The sequence below is a fragment of the Ochotona princeps genome, chromosome 5 (assembly GCF_030435755.1).
Source record: "Ochotona princeps isolate mOchPri1 chromosome 5, mOchPri1.hap1, whole genome shotgun sequence".
Taxonomy (NCBI): Eukaryota; Metazoa; Chordata; class Mammalia; order Lagomorpha; family Ochotonidae; genus Ochotona; species Ochotona princeps.
This window is the reverse complement of record NC_080836.1, coordinates 76,099,052-76,113,203: the sequence shown is the minus strand read 5'-3', so window position 1 is coordinate 76,113,203 and position 14,152 is coordinate 76,099,052. Positions and strand designations below refer to the sequence as shown.

The window sequence follows — 14,152 nt, the reverse complement described above, 5'->3', positions numbered from 1 at the left end:
CCAGAAGGTGCAGAAAGAGAAGCTGAGTTTGCAAATGTATTTAATGAAATAATAAAGGAAAATTTCCCTAATCTGGAGAAAGAATTTGGAAACAAGATCCAGGAGGGGCACAGAACTCCCAACAGGCTTGATCAAAAACGATCTTCACCACGACATATGATAATCAAGCTCTCTTCAATTGAACATAAGGAAAAAATCCTTAAATGTGCATGTGAAAAAAATCAATTGACATATAAAGGAATGCCAATTAAGCTCACAGGTGACCTCTCACAGGAAACTCTACAGGCAAGAAGAGAATGGAGTGACATATTCCAGATTCTAAAAGAAAAAAATTGTCGGCCTAGGATAACATACCCAGCAAAGCTTTCTTTTCTCTTTGAAAATGAAATTAAATTCTTCCACAGTAAAGAAAAGCTAAAAGCATTTGCCTCTTCCAAACCTGCCCTACAAATGATACTTCAAGATGTTCTCTTGACAGAAAAGAGGAATAGCACCTACCAAAACCAAAGGCAAACGGGAAGAACATCCCAGTAAAATGACAACAGAAGACTAAACCAATGAACAACCCATTCCTAAAATGACAGGACCAAAGTACCACCCATGTATATTAAACTCTGAATGTAAATGGCTTAAGCTCAATCAAATGTCATAGATTAGTAGACTGGATTAAAAAACAAAACCCATCTGCTTATTGTCTGGAGGAGATACACCAACAAAGATCAGTGGAAACTCTATCACATGGGTTTTGTTGTTTTCTGTTTTCATCTCTTCAAAACACTTCCTTCGGATTAAATCATTCGATGACTCGTAGATCATGCAGTGGCATCATTTTCTTCAAGAAGGTTCTTGATTTTCATTTCTTCAGCTACACATTAGTCATTTAATAGCAAGTTATTTAACTTCTTGGTGTTGTTAATTTCCTTTTTCTCCCAGATGTTGATTTTGTTTTGTGGCTCTTCATTTAAGGGGATGTATAGTAGTTGTGTAATGGAGACTGTCATATCTAGTAACATGTCATTTAACTTCATGGCATTTTAAATTTCTTTTCTTTCTATTGTTGATTTTGAATCATGACTTTTCATTTAAGGAGATGTACAGTAGCTGCGAAATGGAGACTAATATTCAGATGTGAGGATATAGTGTGGTATGCATTTCTACTTCCAGACAAAGATGGACTTACAATGAAACTGTTTACTATATCGTGACAATGGGATTCTGGACTCTCTGCCATTGTCTATGCCTGCAATGATGAACATATGACTGAGTATGAAGAACTATACGTTAGTAATGATATAGAGGAACTGGGGGGGAAGGGAACTGGGGGGGAAGGGAACTGGGGAGGGGATAAGGGAATATGAAACTGTACTATAAAATAATAACAATAATAATAAAATGTATTAAAAAATGTCCCTCTCATTCCACATGGTATCTTTATTGTCGGGTACCCAGGGAACAACCTCTGTAGTTTTGTTGGTGTAAATGAAAGAGCAGTTGGACTTTCTCGTTCCGTTCATGGTATTTCCCTGGGTTCTTTATCCCAGGAGCTGTTTGACTCCATTGTAGAGTTGAAATCAAAATGGAGTAAACATGGCTCATTGCTGACTGCAATACTTTTCACTTTTGTAACTTCTGCTTTGCTAGCTTGGCTAAGAAATTGTGTGAGGTTGCAGGCCTAACGGCCTACATGGCCTTCAATGCCAATGGCCCTCAATCCGTATAAATCAAGGCCCCAGCCTTATTAACCTATAGATAATTCTAAGATTGAAGTCTGGTTGTCACAGGTGGCGCCAAGACTGGAGTCCGGATCGGAAAAGAGCCAGGTATTGTAAACTGCCCCTATAAAAACCCTGTGAATGTGTCCTTTGGGATCGCACTCTGGTAAGGGGTGTCGGTCCCAGCCGGCTGACCAGCCGTCCGACCAGCCGTCCGTTTCCTTGCCTCTCATAATAAAACTTTGTTATGACTGTCACTGGTGAATGTCACACTCTGTTTTAGCGGTCGAGTGCATGCAACACTCTCTCCATAGTGAGGTCTCCAGCCCTACTTTTTCTTCATAGAAAGAACCGTCTCTCCTTTCTGCTCGGAACCTTGAGATGAAATCCTACCTTTCCAGGCCAGTAAGGAAATAGAAAAATAAAATTTCCGTTTTTTTTTAAGTTCAGAAAAGTAGATTAAAAAAAAAAAAACCCAAAGAGCACTTTCAAGATTACCTCAAGACAGCAACTGCTTAACCCGTGGTACCTCCACTAGCTTCCTCAGACCCGGAAACGGAAAGAGGAAGGGAAAAAAAAGGTCTGAACCCAGTGCTTAGGGATTCGCTTTCCTCCGTTTCCTGGGGAGCAGGACCGGCTGACAGGCGCAGACTGGCCAGTGAAGCCGTCGTTCTTGACAGAAGCCGTTTCCATTGGCCGTCCCGGGTACCGCCTCCCGAGCAGGGCGGGAGATTCGGTGTGGAGCGTGCGGGCCTCCCATCCCCCAGATAGTTCCTCCCCCTCCCCCCCGGTATTTTCTTTCTAATCACCGTTTATGGAACGAGCTTGTCTCTGTGGAGGCCAAAGGCGTCTTCCCGAAGCCACGACTCCCTGGGGCGGCGTCTGGTAGGGAGAGGTTGCTGGAGCCGTGCGCGGCGCAGACCTAGTAGTGTGTTGTGGGGCGCTGGGATCTGGCCTGCCTTGTCTGCCCAGCTCCGGGCTGTGAGGTGAGTCCAGGGGCGGCGGGGCTGCGCGACTCGCGCCTTGCCCTGGACACGCGGGGCAGGGGGCGTTACACCTGTGTGTGCTTTCAGCGGGCTGCCGGCCGGTCCGCCACGCAGGTGATGGAGTGCAGCCTGCCAACCAGCCAGCCGCGGGAGTCGCAGGCCCTCTTTCTGTAGATGCTGGGGTGCTTGCCTGGTGCGGTTATCAGGCAGGCTGTCCCGCCGTGGCAGGCCTGTGTGCCAGCAGTGCTCGATCCCTGCCTGCCGATACCCCAACGCAGAATGACCAGAAAACTGTAAATATGTCGGAGTTGGAGGGGGTGTGGAAATATTAAAGTACTCCTAGGAGAGAAGCAGGTGCTGAGGAGTCAGGATCCGCGAACCTCTTTGATGTCGTTGCAGCGGGAAGCACCCGAATGAACCTTGCTAACGGTCACCTTGGATTAGTGCTGGGCTGTAAAGTATCCATGCACTAGGTGGGCTCTTTGGGTAGAACTTTCCTAAGTTAAAAGGATGGAAGCCAATTCGTAATAGAACCCTTAAACCTTTCCCTGGTTAAATTGTGATATAAAAAAAAAAAACAGCATGACCCTGCACTTTTCAGTAATGACAGTGCATGTTAAATGGGCATCATTCATTACTCACTGACCAAAAGGGCTGAGAGGTGTGAAGGACAAGATATCTGCATTGTTGAGTTGAAGTTTAAAGCCAAAACAGCTGTAGTGGGACACTTTTATGTTCATATTTATCACTTTTTAATGAATACTTTTCACATGTCAGACACATTTCATTTAAACGACTTAAGACGGTGTCACAGTTACAAAATGTGGAATTCAGATTATAGCGCGTTTATTTCATGGTAAAATTGGTCCTGACCACTAATCTGGACAGTAGAGAGTGCTCTGATTGATCTGTTGAGCAGAGGGTCACAAAATTAAGGCGCTGGGCCCTGGCACGGTAGCCTAGCAGCTTAAGTCCTCGCCTTGCATGAGCCGGTTCTAATCTGGGCAGCCCTGCTTCCCATCCAGCTCCCTCCCTGTGGCCTGGGAAAGCAGTGGAGAACAGCCCAGAGCCTTAGGACCCTACACCGCCGTGGAGACCCAGAAGAGACTCCTGGCTGCTGGCTTCAGATCCGCTGGGCTCCAGCTGTTTGGCCACCTGGGGAGTGAATCATCAGAGGGAAGATCTTGCCTCTCTTTAAAAAAGATTTATGTATTTTAAAAGTCAATTACAGGCCTGGCACGATGGCCTAGCTGCTAAAGTCCTTGCCTTGCATGCGCCAGGATCCCATATGGGCACTGGTTCTAATCCCGGCAGCCCTGCTTCCCATTCAGCTCCCTGCCTGTGGCCTGGGAAAGCAGTTGAGGACGGCCCAAAACCTTGGGACCCTGCACCCACGTGGGAGACCTGTAGGAAGTTCCTGGCTTCTGGCTTCAGATCAACGCAGCTCCAGGCCTTCTGGTTACTAGGGGAGTGAATTATTAGATGGAAGATTTTCCTCTCTGTTTCTCCTCCTCTCTGTATATCTGACTTTCCAATAAAAAAATAAATCTTAAAAAAAAAAAGTCAATTACATAGAGACAGATGAGAGAGAACCATCCACTGGTTCACTTCCCATAATGGGGAGCAGTATCACAGTTAGCAAAATGGCCCGGGAAGCCAGCCATGTTTTGCTTGCAGTGGCTGTGTAAATTATGAATGAAGTGTTTATTGTCTTCATATACAAAGCATAGATTTCATGGAGGATTGTGAGGATTAAATGAGAATATGGTTAAAATATTCAAAGTGATGTCTAACTCAATAAATGCTCAGGTTTTAGCCTGCCACCTGTTCCCACCCCTCCTCCGGAGAGTGTGTCTCCAGAGTTCCCTGGCCAGTGTTGCTGAGGACAGCTTTGGTATTGTTAAGACTACATTTATGTATCCGTCACATTTGTTAAAACTTGTGGGCTTAATTTTGCTCTTTTGTTTTCATATTCCTATGAACTGACCTTGACAGAGTTCCTTTTCCGATTACAGGACTGAATTTTTCAGCTACAGAATGTATAGTTCTTTAAAAGGTAAGTGAAGACTGAAGCAAGTCATTTAGGAGTGCAAGCTGTCTACATGCAAATAATTGAGATGACCAGTACTTTGTGTCAAAAGAAAAGGCAAAAGTAAGGTTTGTAAGGGAAATTCAGTGAGAATGTTGCAGCTTAGTTTATGTTAACTGATTGGCAACAGTTTAAATTATAAATTTTCTTTTTAAATTGTAAATATTTATAATTTTAGTATGCTATTTATAATTTATACATGTATTACAAAGTATAGTTTATAATGAAATCTTGTCACACTCTGAAGTTTGTTCATTGAGGAGTTGACATAAAGTGCTGGAATAATCTGTGTTTACTATGAAGTTGTTAAAGTCACAGGGAAAACAACATTCACAATTGTAAGTTGCCTGATTGACATAGTATAAAAGTAAAGGAAGGTTCTTGAGAGTTGTGTTGTCCAGGCTTGATATATTAAGGAAATATCAATATATTCTTTGTTTGGCTGGCTCTTTCCTAAACACTTGTGTATTAACCCTAGTATGTTAATGTGATGTAGGTTGGTAAATGCTTCCTTTTTTTTTTTTTTTTTTTTTTTGGTAATGCTTTATTTAGCAGCACAGTTTTTTTCCTGAGATCGTATTTCAGTTATCTTGATTTGATTTTGCCCTTCTCAAATCTATATGTGTAAAATAACCCACAGTATCTTTTTCAAACTTTAAAATACTTTTTTAAGATATCACACAAATATATATATCTTCATTATGTGAATATTCTGTGGTAGTTTGTATGAATCCTTCATCCCTTTAAAATGATGCATTGCTTCTCTTTAGGTTGTGATGAATAAACTGGAATTAAAAGAAGATAAGATGCTGAAAGTTCAGTTTGTGGGAGATGATGATGTTCTTAATCACATTCTTGACAGAGAAGGAGGTACAGTTGAAGAGATGCTTGTGTAATGCTTATAGATGATTTGATTTTAAATATTTTATTTCAAAAATACAGCACATCTAGGTGATGTAGTAAGACTAAATAAAAACTGCCTTGATTTTTACTTTCTATCGTACTTTAATTGAAAATTTCAAGTGTTTATACTCATTAAAAATAATTTGGAATGATAGTGTTATTTAAAATGAAATACCCACTAATCATAGTAAATGATAATTACCCTTTGTAATTTAAAATATTTAGATATTTTGCCCCTCCAAAATAAACATTTTTGAAGACTTTTTCAAGCTTAGTTATACAAATGGTGTGAAAGAGTATTGAATGTTTTTAATCAAAGAGACAATGACTTTTCTCCAGCTTTTTTTTTTTATTGGAAAAATCAGATATACATAGAGGAGGAGAGACAGAAAGATCTTCCATCTGCTGATTTATTCCCCAAGTGGCCACAGTGGCCTGAGCTGAGCCAATCCGAAGCCAGGAGCCTGGAGCGTCTTCCAGGTTTCCCACGTGGGTGGAAGGGTCACAAGTCTTTGGGTTTTCCCAGACCACAAGCAGGGAGCTGGATAGGAAGTGGGAATGCTGGGACACGAACTAGTGCTCATATGGGATGCTGGTGCATACAATGGTAGGATTCCAGCCCCTAGGCTACCGTATGGTGCCTTTTTTTTTTTAAATTGGAAATTGAAATATACAGACAGGAAGAGAGACAGATGGTCTCCCAACTTTTAATTAATGACAATACAAGTGATACAGTTTATTTAAATGTGATTTCAGGGCCTGGCGCAATAGCGTAGTGGTTAAGGTCCTCGCCTTGCACGCACTGGGATCCCATATGCTCGCTGGTTCTAATCCCTGCTTCCCATTCAACTCCCTACTTGTGGCCTAGGAAAGCAGTGGAGGATGGCCCAAAGCCTTGGGACCCTGCACCCGCATGGAGGACCTGGAGGAAGCTACTGGTTCCTGGGTTTCGGATTGGCTCAGCTCCAGCCATTGTGGTCATTTGGGGAGTGAACAATTGGACAGAAGATTTTCCTCTCCGTCTTTCCTCCTCTCTGTATATCCACCTTTCCAATAAAAATAAAATAAAATAAATGTGATTTCAGAAAGATTTCATATCTGTCATGTTCTAATTGTTTGAATGTCCTCTAGGAACTAAGTTAAAGAAGGAGCGAGTTCAGCTATTGGTGAATACAAAAAAAATAATAAAGAAGTCCGAATGTGAATTGGAAGAAGATGACCAGGAAGTCTTAAAAGATGAGGACTATGTGGAAGTTTTGGGAACAAATGTTCAAGGTATTTGATGGAGGGAAATGCATACTGTGTTTCTGTTTATAGTGGAAATTGCTTTGCACGATATACAGAAGCGGTATGTGATTTGTATTATTATCATACATCTCATCTGAAAATTTTTACTTTAAATTCTTTTATTTTTTGAGATTTATTTATTCATTTTGAAAGTCAGAGGTTACAGAGACAGAGAGGGAGATCTTCCATTTGCTAGTTCACGCCCAAATGGCTGCAGCAGTCAGTGTTAGAGCAGGCTGAAGCAAAAAGCCACGAGCTTCCCCTTCAACCATCTTCCGCTGCTTTTCCAGTCCATTAGAGGGGAACTGGGTAGAAAGTGAAGCAGCCAGGACACAAACCAGCATCAATATGTGATGCTACTGTCACTTTTAAAGTTATATTTTTGACTTGTTTAAAAGTTTGTTGAAGTAGGTCACTTTATTGTTACCTTGATCTTTATAGAGATAGTTAGAAAGAATATTTCATGAAGTGTTGTTTCAGCCTAGGTGTGCTGATAACTACATTGTGTTTCTTTTGAAATCTTAAGGCAGGTTCTTGTCAGATTAACTATTTTTTAGGCTTAACTATTTTAGGCTTCAGTTTTAGTTAGGATTCTTCTAGGTAGAAAGAACGGGGATCGACTCAGGTTAGCTTAAAAAAATAAAGATCAAGGAAAAAACTCAGTGTTATTGGAAGCTATGGGTATTGGAACTAGGATGACATTGAAAGCTGGAAGACTTTGTGTCCGAGTTCCCATCTGCATTGTGCCACCTCAGTTTGTTCTGTTTGCTTTATGTCACCTTGCTCCTTCCTGTTCTTGCATTTTGCTTTTTTTATTTTTAATTTTTTTAAATGATAGGATTTTTAAAGATTTATTTTTTTATTGGAAAGTCAGATATACAGAGAGGAGGAGAGACAGAGAGATCTTCCGTCTGCTGATTTACTCCCTAAGCAGCTGCAATGGCCAAAGCTGAGCCAATCTGAAACCAGGAGCTTGGAGCCTCTCCTGGGTTTCCCTCGCAGGTGCAGGGTCCCAAGGCTTTGGGCTGCCTTCAACTGCTTTCACAGGCTACAAGCAGGGAGCTGGATGGGAAGGGAGGCCACCGGGACATGAACCTGTGCCCCAGGGCCCATATGGGTGATGGTGCATGCAAGGTGAGGGCTTTAGCCATTAGGCCACTGCGCTGGGCTCTCTGTTAAATTGTCATCATGACCACTTGTAAACATTCTCTGTTTTGTCAACGCTGCTTCTGGTTTACTGTCCAGTGTTCACTGTTTTCCTTTTTAGAGTGAATTTAACTCATCGTTTTAATCCAAGAAGTAGAAATAATACATCATTCAAATGCTCCAGATGAACTCTGGTTGGGTTATCTGTGAGATGTGCTTGGTTCATTAAATGGGATGACAGTAGAGTCATGTATTCTGTATTTGAACTCAGAAAAGCTGACCACCACCTCTCAGTAGACTTCAAGGGCTGCATGGAGTCCCCTTGGTGTCCCCAACCAGTTGATGATTTTAGGGGCTATTGAATAGACTTTGCATTCTTGATTCCTTGTTTTATGCTAGACCTCTGAAGAAACTGAAAACAATTTTCCACAAGAGAAACTTTGTTTCTTTTCTTTTCTTTTTTTTTTTTTTAAAGATTTATTCAGTTCATTACAAAGTCAGATATACACAGAGGAGGAGAGACAGAGAGGAAGATCTTCCATCCGATGATTCACTCTCCAAGTGAGCCGCAACCGGCCGTTGCTGTGCCGATCCCAAGCCGGGAACCTTGAACCTCTTCCGGGTCTCCCACGCGGGCCCAAGAAACTTTGTTTCTTAAAAATTATTTCTTTGGCCTGGTGGTGTGGCCTAGCGGCTAGAGTCCTAGCCTTGAAAGCCCCGGGATCCTATATGGGCGCCGGTTCTAATCCCGGCAGCTCCACTTCCCATCCAGCTCCATGCTTGTGGCCTGGGAAAGCAGTTGAGGACGGCCCAAAGCTTTGGGACCCTGCACCCACGTGGGAGACCCGGAAGAGGTTCCAGGTTCTCAGCTTCGGATCGGCACAACAACGGCCCGTTGCGGCTCACTTGGGGAGTGAATCATCGGACGGAAGATCTTCCTCTCTGTCTCTCCTCCTCTCTGTATATCTGGCTTTGTAATAAAATAGATAAATCTTTAAAAAAATTATTTCTTATAAAACTTATTATAAAAACTGTTTTACAGACATCACCCACAGCAAATGATGATGATCCTTCTTCAGGCCGTATGTCACAAGGAGTATAAACTTAATGTTTGATTTACAAAGAATAAAACTGCATAACAGCTACATGTCAGAAATAGTCATCCCAAATGATCTTTTATGCAGAAACTGCAAGGGCTGCTTATAGAAATATCACCTGGATGTTTTTCTAAGTTGTTATATTATACCTGAAACAAAGGTGTATATCTCGAGTACATAATCTCCACATGCTTTTGTAGGTTTGTCTAGCTGTGGTGCGAGGATTCGTGAAGAGTGTAAATTCTAAGAAGTCCTTTGTAAGTTGGCTGCTAGCACATTTTGAGACAGATGTGTTCTATTTGTAGTATTTTTGTTCTTGAAATTTTTATTTATTTAAGGGAGAAAGTCCCTTCATTTCCTGATTCACTCCCCAGATGCTTCCAGTGGACTCAGTATAGAACTGAACTTAGGCGTCAAAATCATTGTAGGTTTAGAAAATAAAGAAATCAACAAATAAAAAAAATTAAAAAATAAATTCATTCTAGGTCTGTTATGTGAGTGGCATGAACCTAATCACGGGCTGCCGCCTAGAGGCCACATGGTTAGGTAGCTAGATTCAGGAGCCGTGCCAGGCGGCCAGCCCAGGCACTCTGACAGGAGATGCCAAAGGCTTTAACTGCTAGGCTAGATCTCAGTCCAAATATTGTATAGTTAGTGAAAAATAACTATTTCCCAAATGAAAGTAAGCTTTAGTGGGGAGGGTATTTGTTGTTGTTGTTAAAAATATTTTTAAAATCTGTTTAATGGCTGGCTTAATGGAAAACTGGATTTTTCTGTCTGTCTCATGCATCTTATTGGCCAGGGTGCTCGGTCCAGCAGCACATGTACTAGCATTGGAACTACACAGAGATGTCTAGAAAGGTTATCTTCTAGTCTTTAGACTTACAGTAATGGCTCTAAGAAGTCCCTAATGTACTTTAAACACTCAGCACATTTATCAAGTTTTTTGCTTATGAGACTTTTTAAAAAAGATTTGTTTATTTTTATTGGAAAGTCAGATATACAGAGAGGAGGCGAGACAGAGAGGAAGATCTTCTGTCCGTTGATTCACTTCCTCCAGTGGCCAAAATGACCGGAGCTCAGCCAATCCGAAGCCAGGAACCCGGAGCCTCTTCTGGGTCTCCCATGCGGATGCAGGGTCGCACGGCTTTGGACCGTCCTCGACTGCTTTCCCAGGCCATGAGCAGGGAGCTGGACGGGAAGTGAGACTGCTGGGATAAGAACCAGCAGCCATATAGGATCCCGATGCATGCAAGGAGAGGACCTTAGCTATTAGGCTACCATGCTCCATGAAGTTTCTGAAGACTTCTTATATTTAATCTTCATGCAAGGCAGTTAAGAGCATGAATCTTAGGCTATTTTCTTTTTTTTTTCCCTGTTAATTAACTTTGTTTCTTTCTCTAAATGCCAGTTGAATTTTCTCTTTCAGATTCCTTGAAAAATGGCTCTGCTACAGAGGGTGGAAATAAAGTTTATTCTTTTCAGAATAGAAAAAAACCAGAAAAAATGTCTAAATTAGGTATGTTGCTTTTCTGATTTTTATAATTATATTTACCTTTTCTAAGGATTATTTAACCACTTTCTCCTGTAACTGTCATCCTATTGCTATCTCAAGATGATGAGCATTCCCTAAAAGAATAATGAGTGTTAAGGCAAGGACTTCAGCCACTAGACTACTGCACTGAGCCCAATCAAGCAGGGTTTTTGTTTTGTTTTGTTTTAATTTTTTAAAAAGCCAGATATACAGAGAGGAGGAGAGACACAGAGAAAGATCTCCCATCTGTTGATTCCCCAAGCAGCTGCAATGGCCAGAGCTGAGCCGATCCAAAGCCAGGAGCCTGGAGCCTCTTTCGAGTCTCTCACATCGGTGCAGGGTCCCAAGGCTTCGAGCCGTCCTTGTCTGCTTTCCCAGGCCACAAGCAGGGAGCTGGATGGGAAGCAGGGCTGCCGGGATTTAGAACCAGCGGCCATATGGGATCCCGGCGCGTTCAAGGCCAGGACTTTAGGTACTAGGCTACCATGTTGGGCCCTGTGCAGCACGGATTTTTCTAATGAGATTTGTGTCAGCTGAGGGAAGAGATACAGTCCAGAATGGGGTGAAAGTGAGGAAGCTGATTCTAGGTGTTATAACATCTTGACAGAGTTGCTGTGAGATGGCATAAGGAATACAGGTTCAGGAGAGAGAATGTGTGATCTCCTCCATCCATTGATTCAGTACTCAGATGGAGCTGGTGCAGGCCACAGCCAGGAGCCGGGTGTTCTCTTCTTGGTCTCTCATGTGGTTGGAAGGGGGGCCCAAGTACTTTCGCCATCTTCTGCCTTCCCAGGTACATTAGCAGGGAGCTGGGTTGGAAGTTGGAGCAGCTGAGACTCTAACATTCTGTGCCACCGTGCTGGCCCTCCCTAATTGTTTCTGAATTTTTTTTTTAAAATTTTATTTATTTTTATTGGAAAGTCAGATATACAGAGAGGAGGAGAGACAGAGAGGAAGATCTTCTGTCCGATGATTCACTCCCCAAGTGGCCGCAACGGGCCGGTGCGCGCCAATCCGAAGCCGGGAACCAGGAACCTCTTCTGGGTCTCCCGCATAGGTGCAGGATCCCAAAGCATTGGGCTGTCCTCGACTGCTTTCCCAGGCCACAAGCAGGGAGCTGGATGGGAAGTGGAGCTGCTGGGATTAGAATCGGTGCTCATATGGGATCCCAGCGCGTTCAAGGCAAGGACCTTAGCTACTAGGCTACAGCACCGGCCCCTGCTTCTGAATTTTTATGTTTTGTCGTAAAGCCAGTATTATCTCCAAAATGGCTTTTTGTTGATGTGAATGTTTTTGTTTTTCGCTGTCCTGTGGATAAGCAACCTTTAATCCAATAGTGGTAGACTTTTTCGATGTAACGAGAAGGCCAGGCCAAAGTCAGGAGTCTGGAACTCCCTCCAGATTTCCTGCAAGGCTGTCCCCTGCATTTGTATTGAAGAAGCATGTGGATAATTGGAAGATGTGGAGATGCTAGAAAGACAGCTGATAAAGAGGAAAGCCTGGGTAGTTAAGATTAGGGAATCACATCTCATAGGAGAGTACCTGGGTCCAAATCTGAACTCTGGTTCCCATTATAGCTTCCTGCTAATGAGCCTTGGGGGAAGCAGCTATTGATGGCTTAAGCAGTTGGATTCCTGTTATCCACAAGAGAGACCCAGTTTGAGTCCTGGGCTCCTGGCTTCAACCTCCTTGGCATGTGCCATGCTGGAGTAAACCAGTGAATAAAGGATCTCTTGTCTCTGTGCCTTTCAAATAAATAGAAATATGTATTTCTTAATTTTTTTTAAAAAAGTGAAAGTTAGTACTTTTAATATGGGTATTTTCTCTTTCTGATTAAAGTAACTGGCAGGATTTTTTTTTTTCTTTTAAACCAGGAATCAGTGTAAGTGAAATAAAGCTATCTGCTCTTTGCCATTAAAGATTGGTGTTTTTTTTTTAAATACATTTATTTTTCTGTTGATAGCTTCAGAGCTAGCAAACACACCAAGAAAAAATGTTTCATTGGATGTGAAGAATGGGCCTGAAATTATGATAAACATTCCTCAAAGTAGCAAAGGTAAGGCTTCAATTCTTTGATTAAAAACCTATGTGGTAGAGTACGTTACTTTTTTTTATCTTATCCAAATGAAGTTTTGTGTCTTTTCCACTTTTCTGTTCTGAAAACTCATTCAACAGTGTATTTGAAATTATAACCTGTATGCCTTAGTGTAACCACAGTGACCAATCAGTTAAAGGGAACAAAATGTTTCGTTAATATGCAGGTTACCAGGCCAACTAGAAGGTCATTAGTCCGAGTGTCATTGCATAGAAGAAGGTGTGGTTTTGGCAAATACTGAATGAAATAAGGCTTTTGAGATTTGGAAGTCTTAGAATTTGTGGAGAATTATGAATCAGCTTTTTTTTTTCTCTTAAGTCAAAAAGGCCATGTGCTGTGAATGTTTGTTGATTCATTATAAAGAAAAGGCAGAGCAACAAAGTCAGAAGAAGAGAAGAGGTCTTTCATGTTCTCCTTCACTTGCCAAGTGACGGTAACAGCCAGGTTTGGGCCATGCCATAGCAGTGGAGTGGAGGAACTCAGCACTGACCTTCATCTGCTGCCCCCAGGATGCCTTAATTGAAGCTGGGTTGGATGTGGTTATCCTAGACTGAAGCTCATACTCACATATGGGATGTAGGCAGCCTAAGTGGTGCCTAACTCACCTTGCCATATCACTGCCCCAGGAGCAGCTGGTTCTGAATGGAAGATACCAACTAGGTGTTGAACAGCATCCTTTTTTTTTTTTTTTGCCTTGATCAATTAACTTTAATATTTATGTTCAGTAGAAGGCTCAGAGCCAGATTATGTATGTGGTCTGGCATCTTCATTTTCAAGCTGTGTCTGCATAGTTGCATGCTGTAGTTGTAGATACAACCAGTGTGTGTGTGAAGAGAAGGTTGTCTCCTTCAGCAGAGCTCTAGGAGGGATTGTAGACAAGAGGTTCCTTGGGAATGCCTGGATCCAACCAGAGAGCCTAGAGGCAGGGTCTTCTCTTTCTTTCATTCTTTTTTTTAAAAGATTTATTTATTTTTATTTTTATTGGAAAGCCAGATATGCATGCAGAAATGAGGAGATACAGAGAGAAAGATCTTCCATCCATTGGTTTACTCCCCAGGTGGCTACAGTGAACAAGGCTGAACCGATCTGAACCCTGGAGTAGGGAGCTTCTTCCAGGTCTCCTATATGAGTGCATGGTCCCAAGGCTTTGGGCCATCCTCTACTGCTTTCTCAGGGCACAAGCAGGGAACTGGATGGGAAGTGTGACCGCTGGGATTAGAACCAGTGCTCATATGTGATCCTGATGCATGCAAGGTGAGGACCTTAGACAATAGACTATCATGCCTGGCCCATCTTTTCTTTT

The 14,152-nt window shown here is 42.3% G+C and overlaps 1 protein-coding gene across 1 annotated transcript in view; it reads left to right on the top strand.

Annotated features, from left to right (window-relative positions):
• The first annotated feature begins 2,524 nt into the window (after positions 1 to 2,524).
• The window catches only part of ORC2 (origin recognition complex subunit 2), a 41,855-nt gene continuing 30,227 nt past the window's right edge, over positions 2,525 to 14,152 (top strand). The window contains exons 1-6 of the mRNA XM_058664821.1: positions 2,525 to 2,698; positions 4,714 to 4,754; positions 5,558 to 5,657; positions 6,822 to 6,965; positions 10,650 to 10,739; positions 12,718 to 12,810. Of these exons, the coding sequence (XP_058520804.1) occupies positions 5,564 to 5,657; positions 6,822 to 6,965; positions 10,650 to 10,739; positions 12,718 to 12,810 (421 nt within the window). The 5' untranslated portion in view covers positions 2,525 to 2,698; positions 4,714 to 4,754; positions 5,558 to 5,563. The remainder of the gene's footprint in view (positions 2,699 to 4,713; positions 4,755 to 5,557; positions 5,658 to 6,821; positions 6,966 to 10,649; positions 10,740 to 12,717; positions 12,811 to 14,152) is intronic.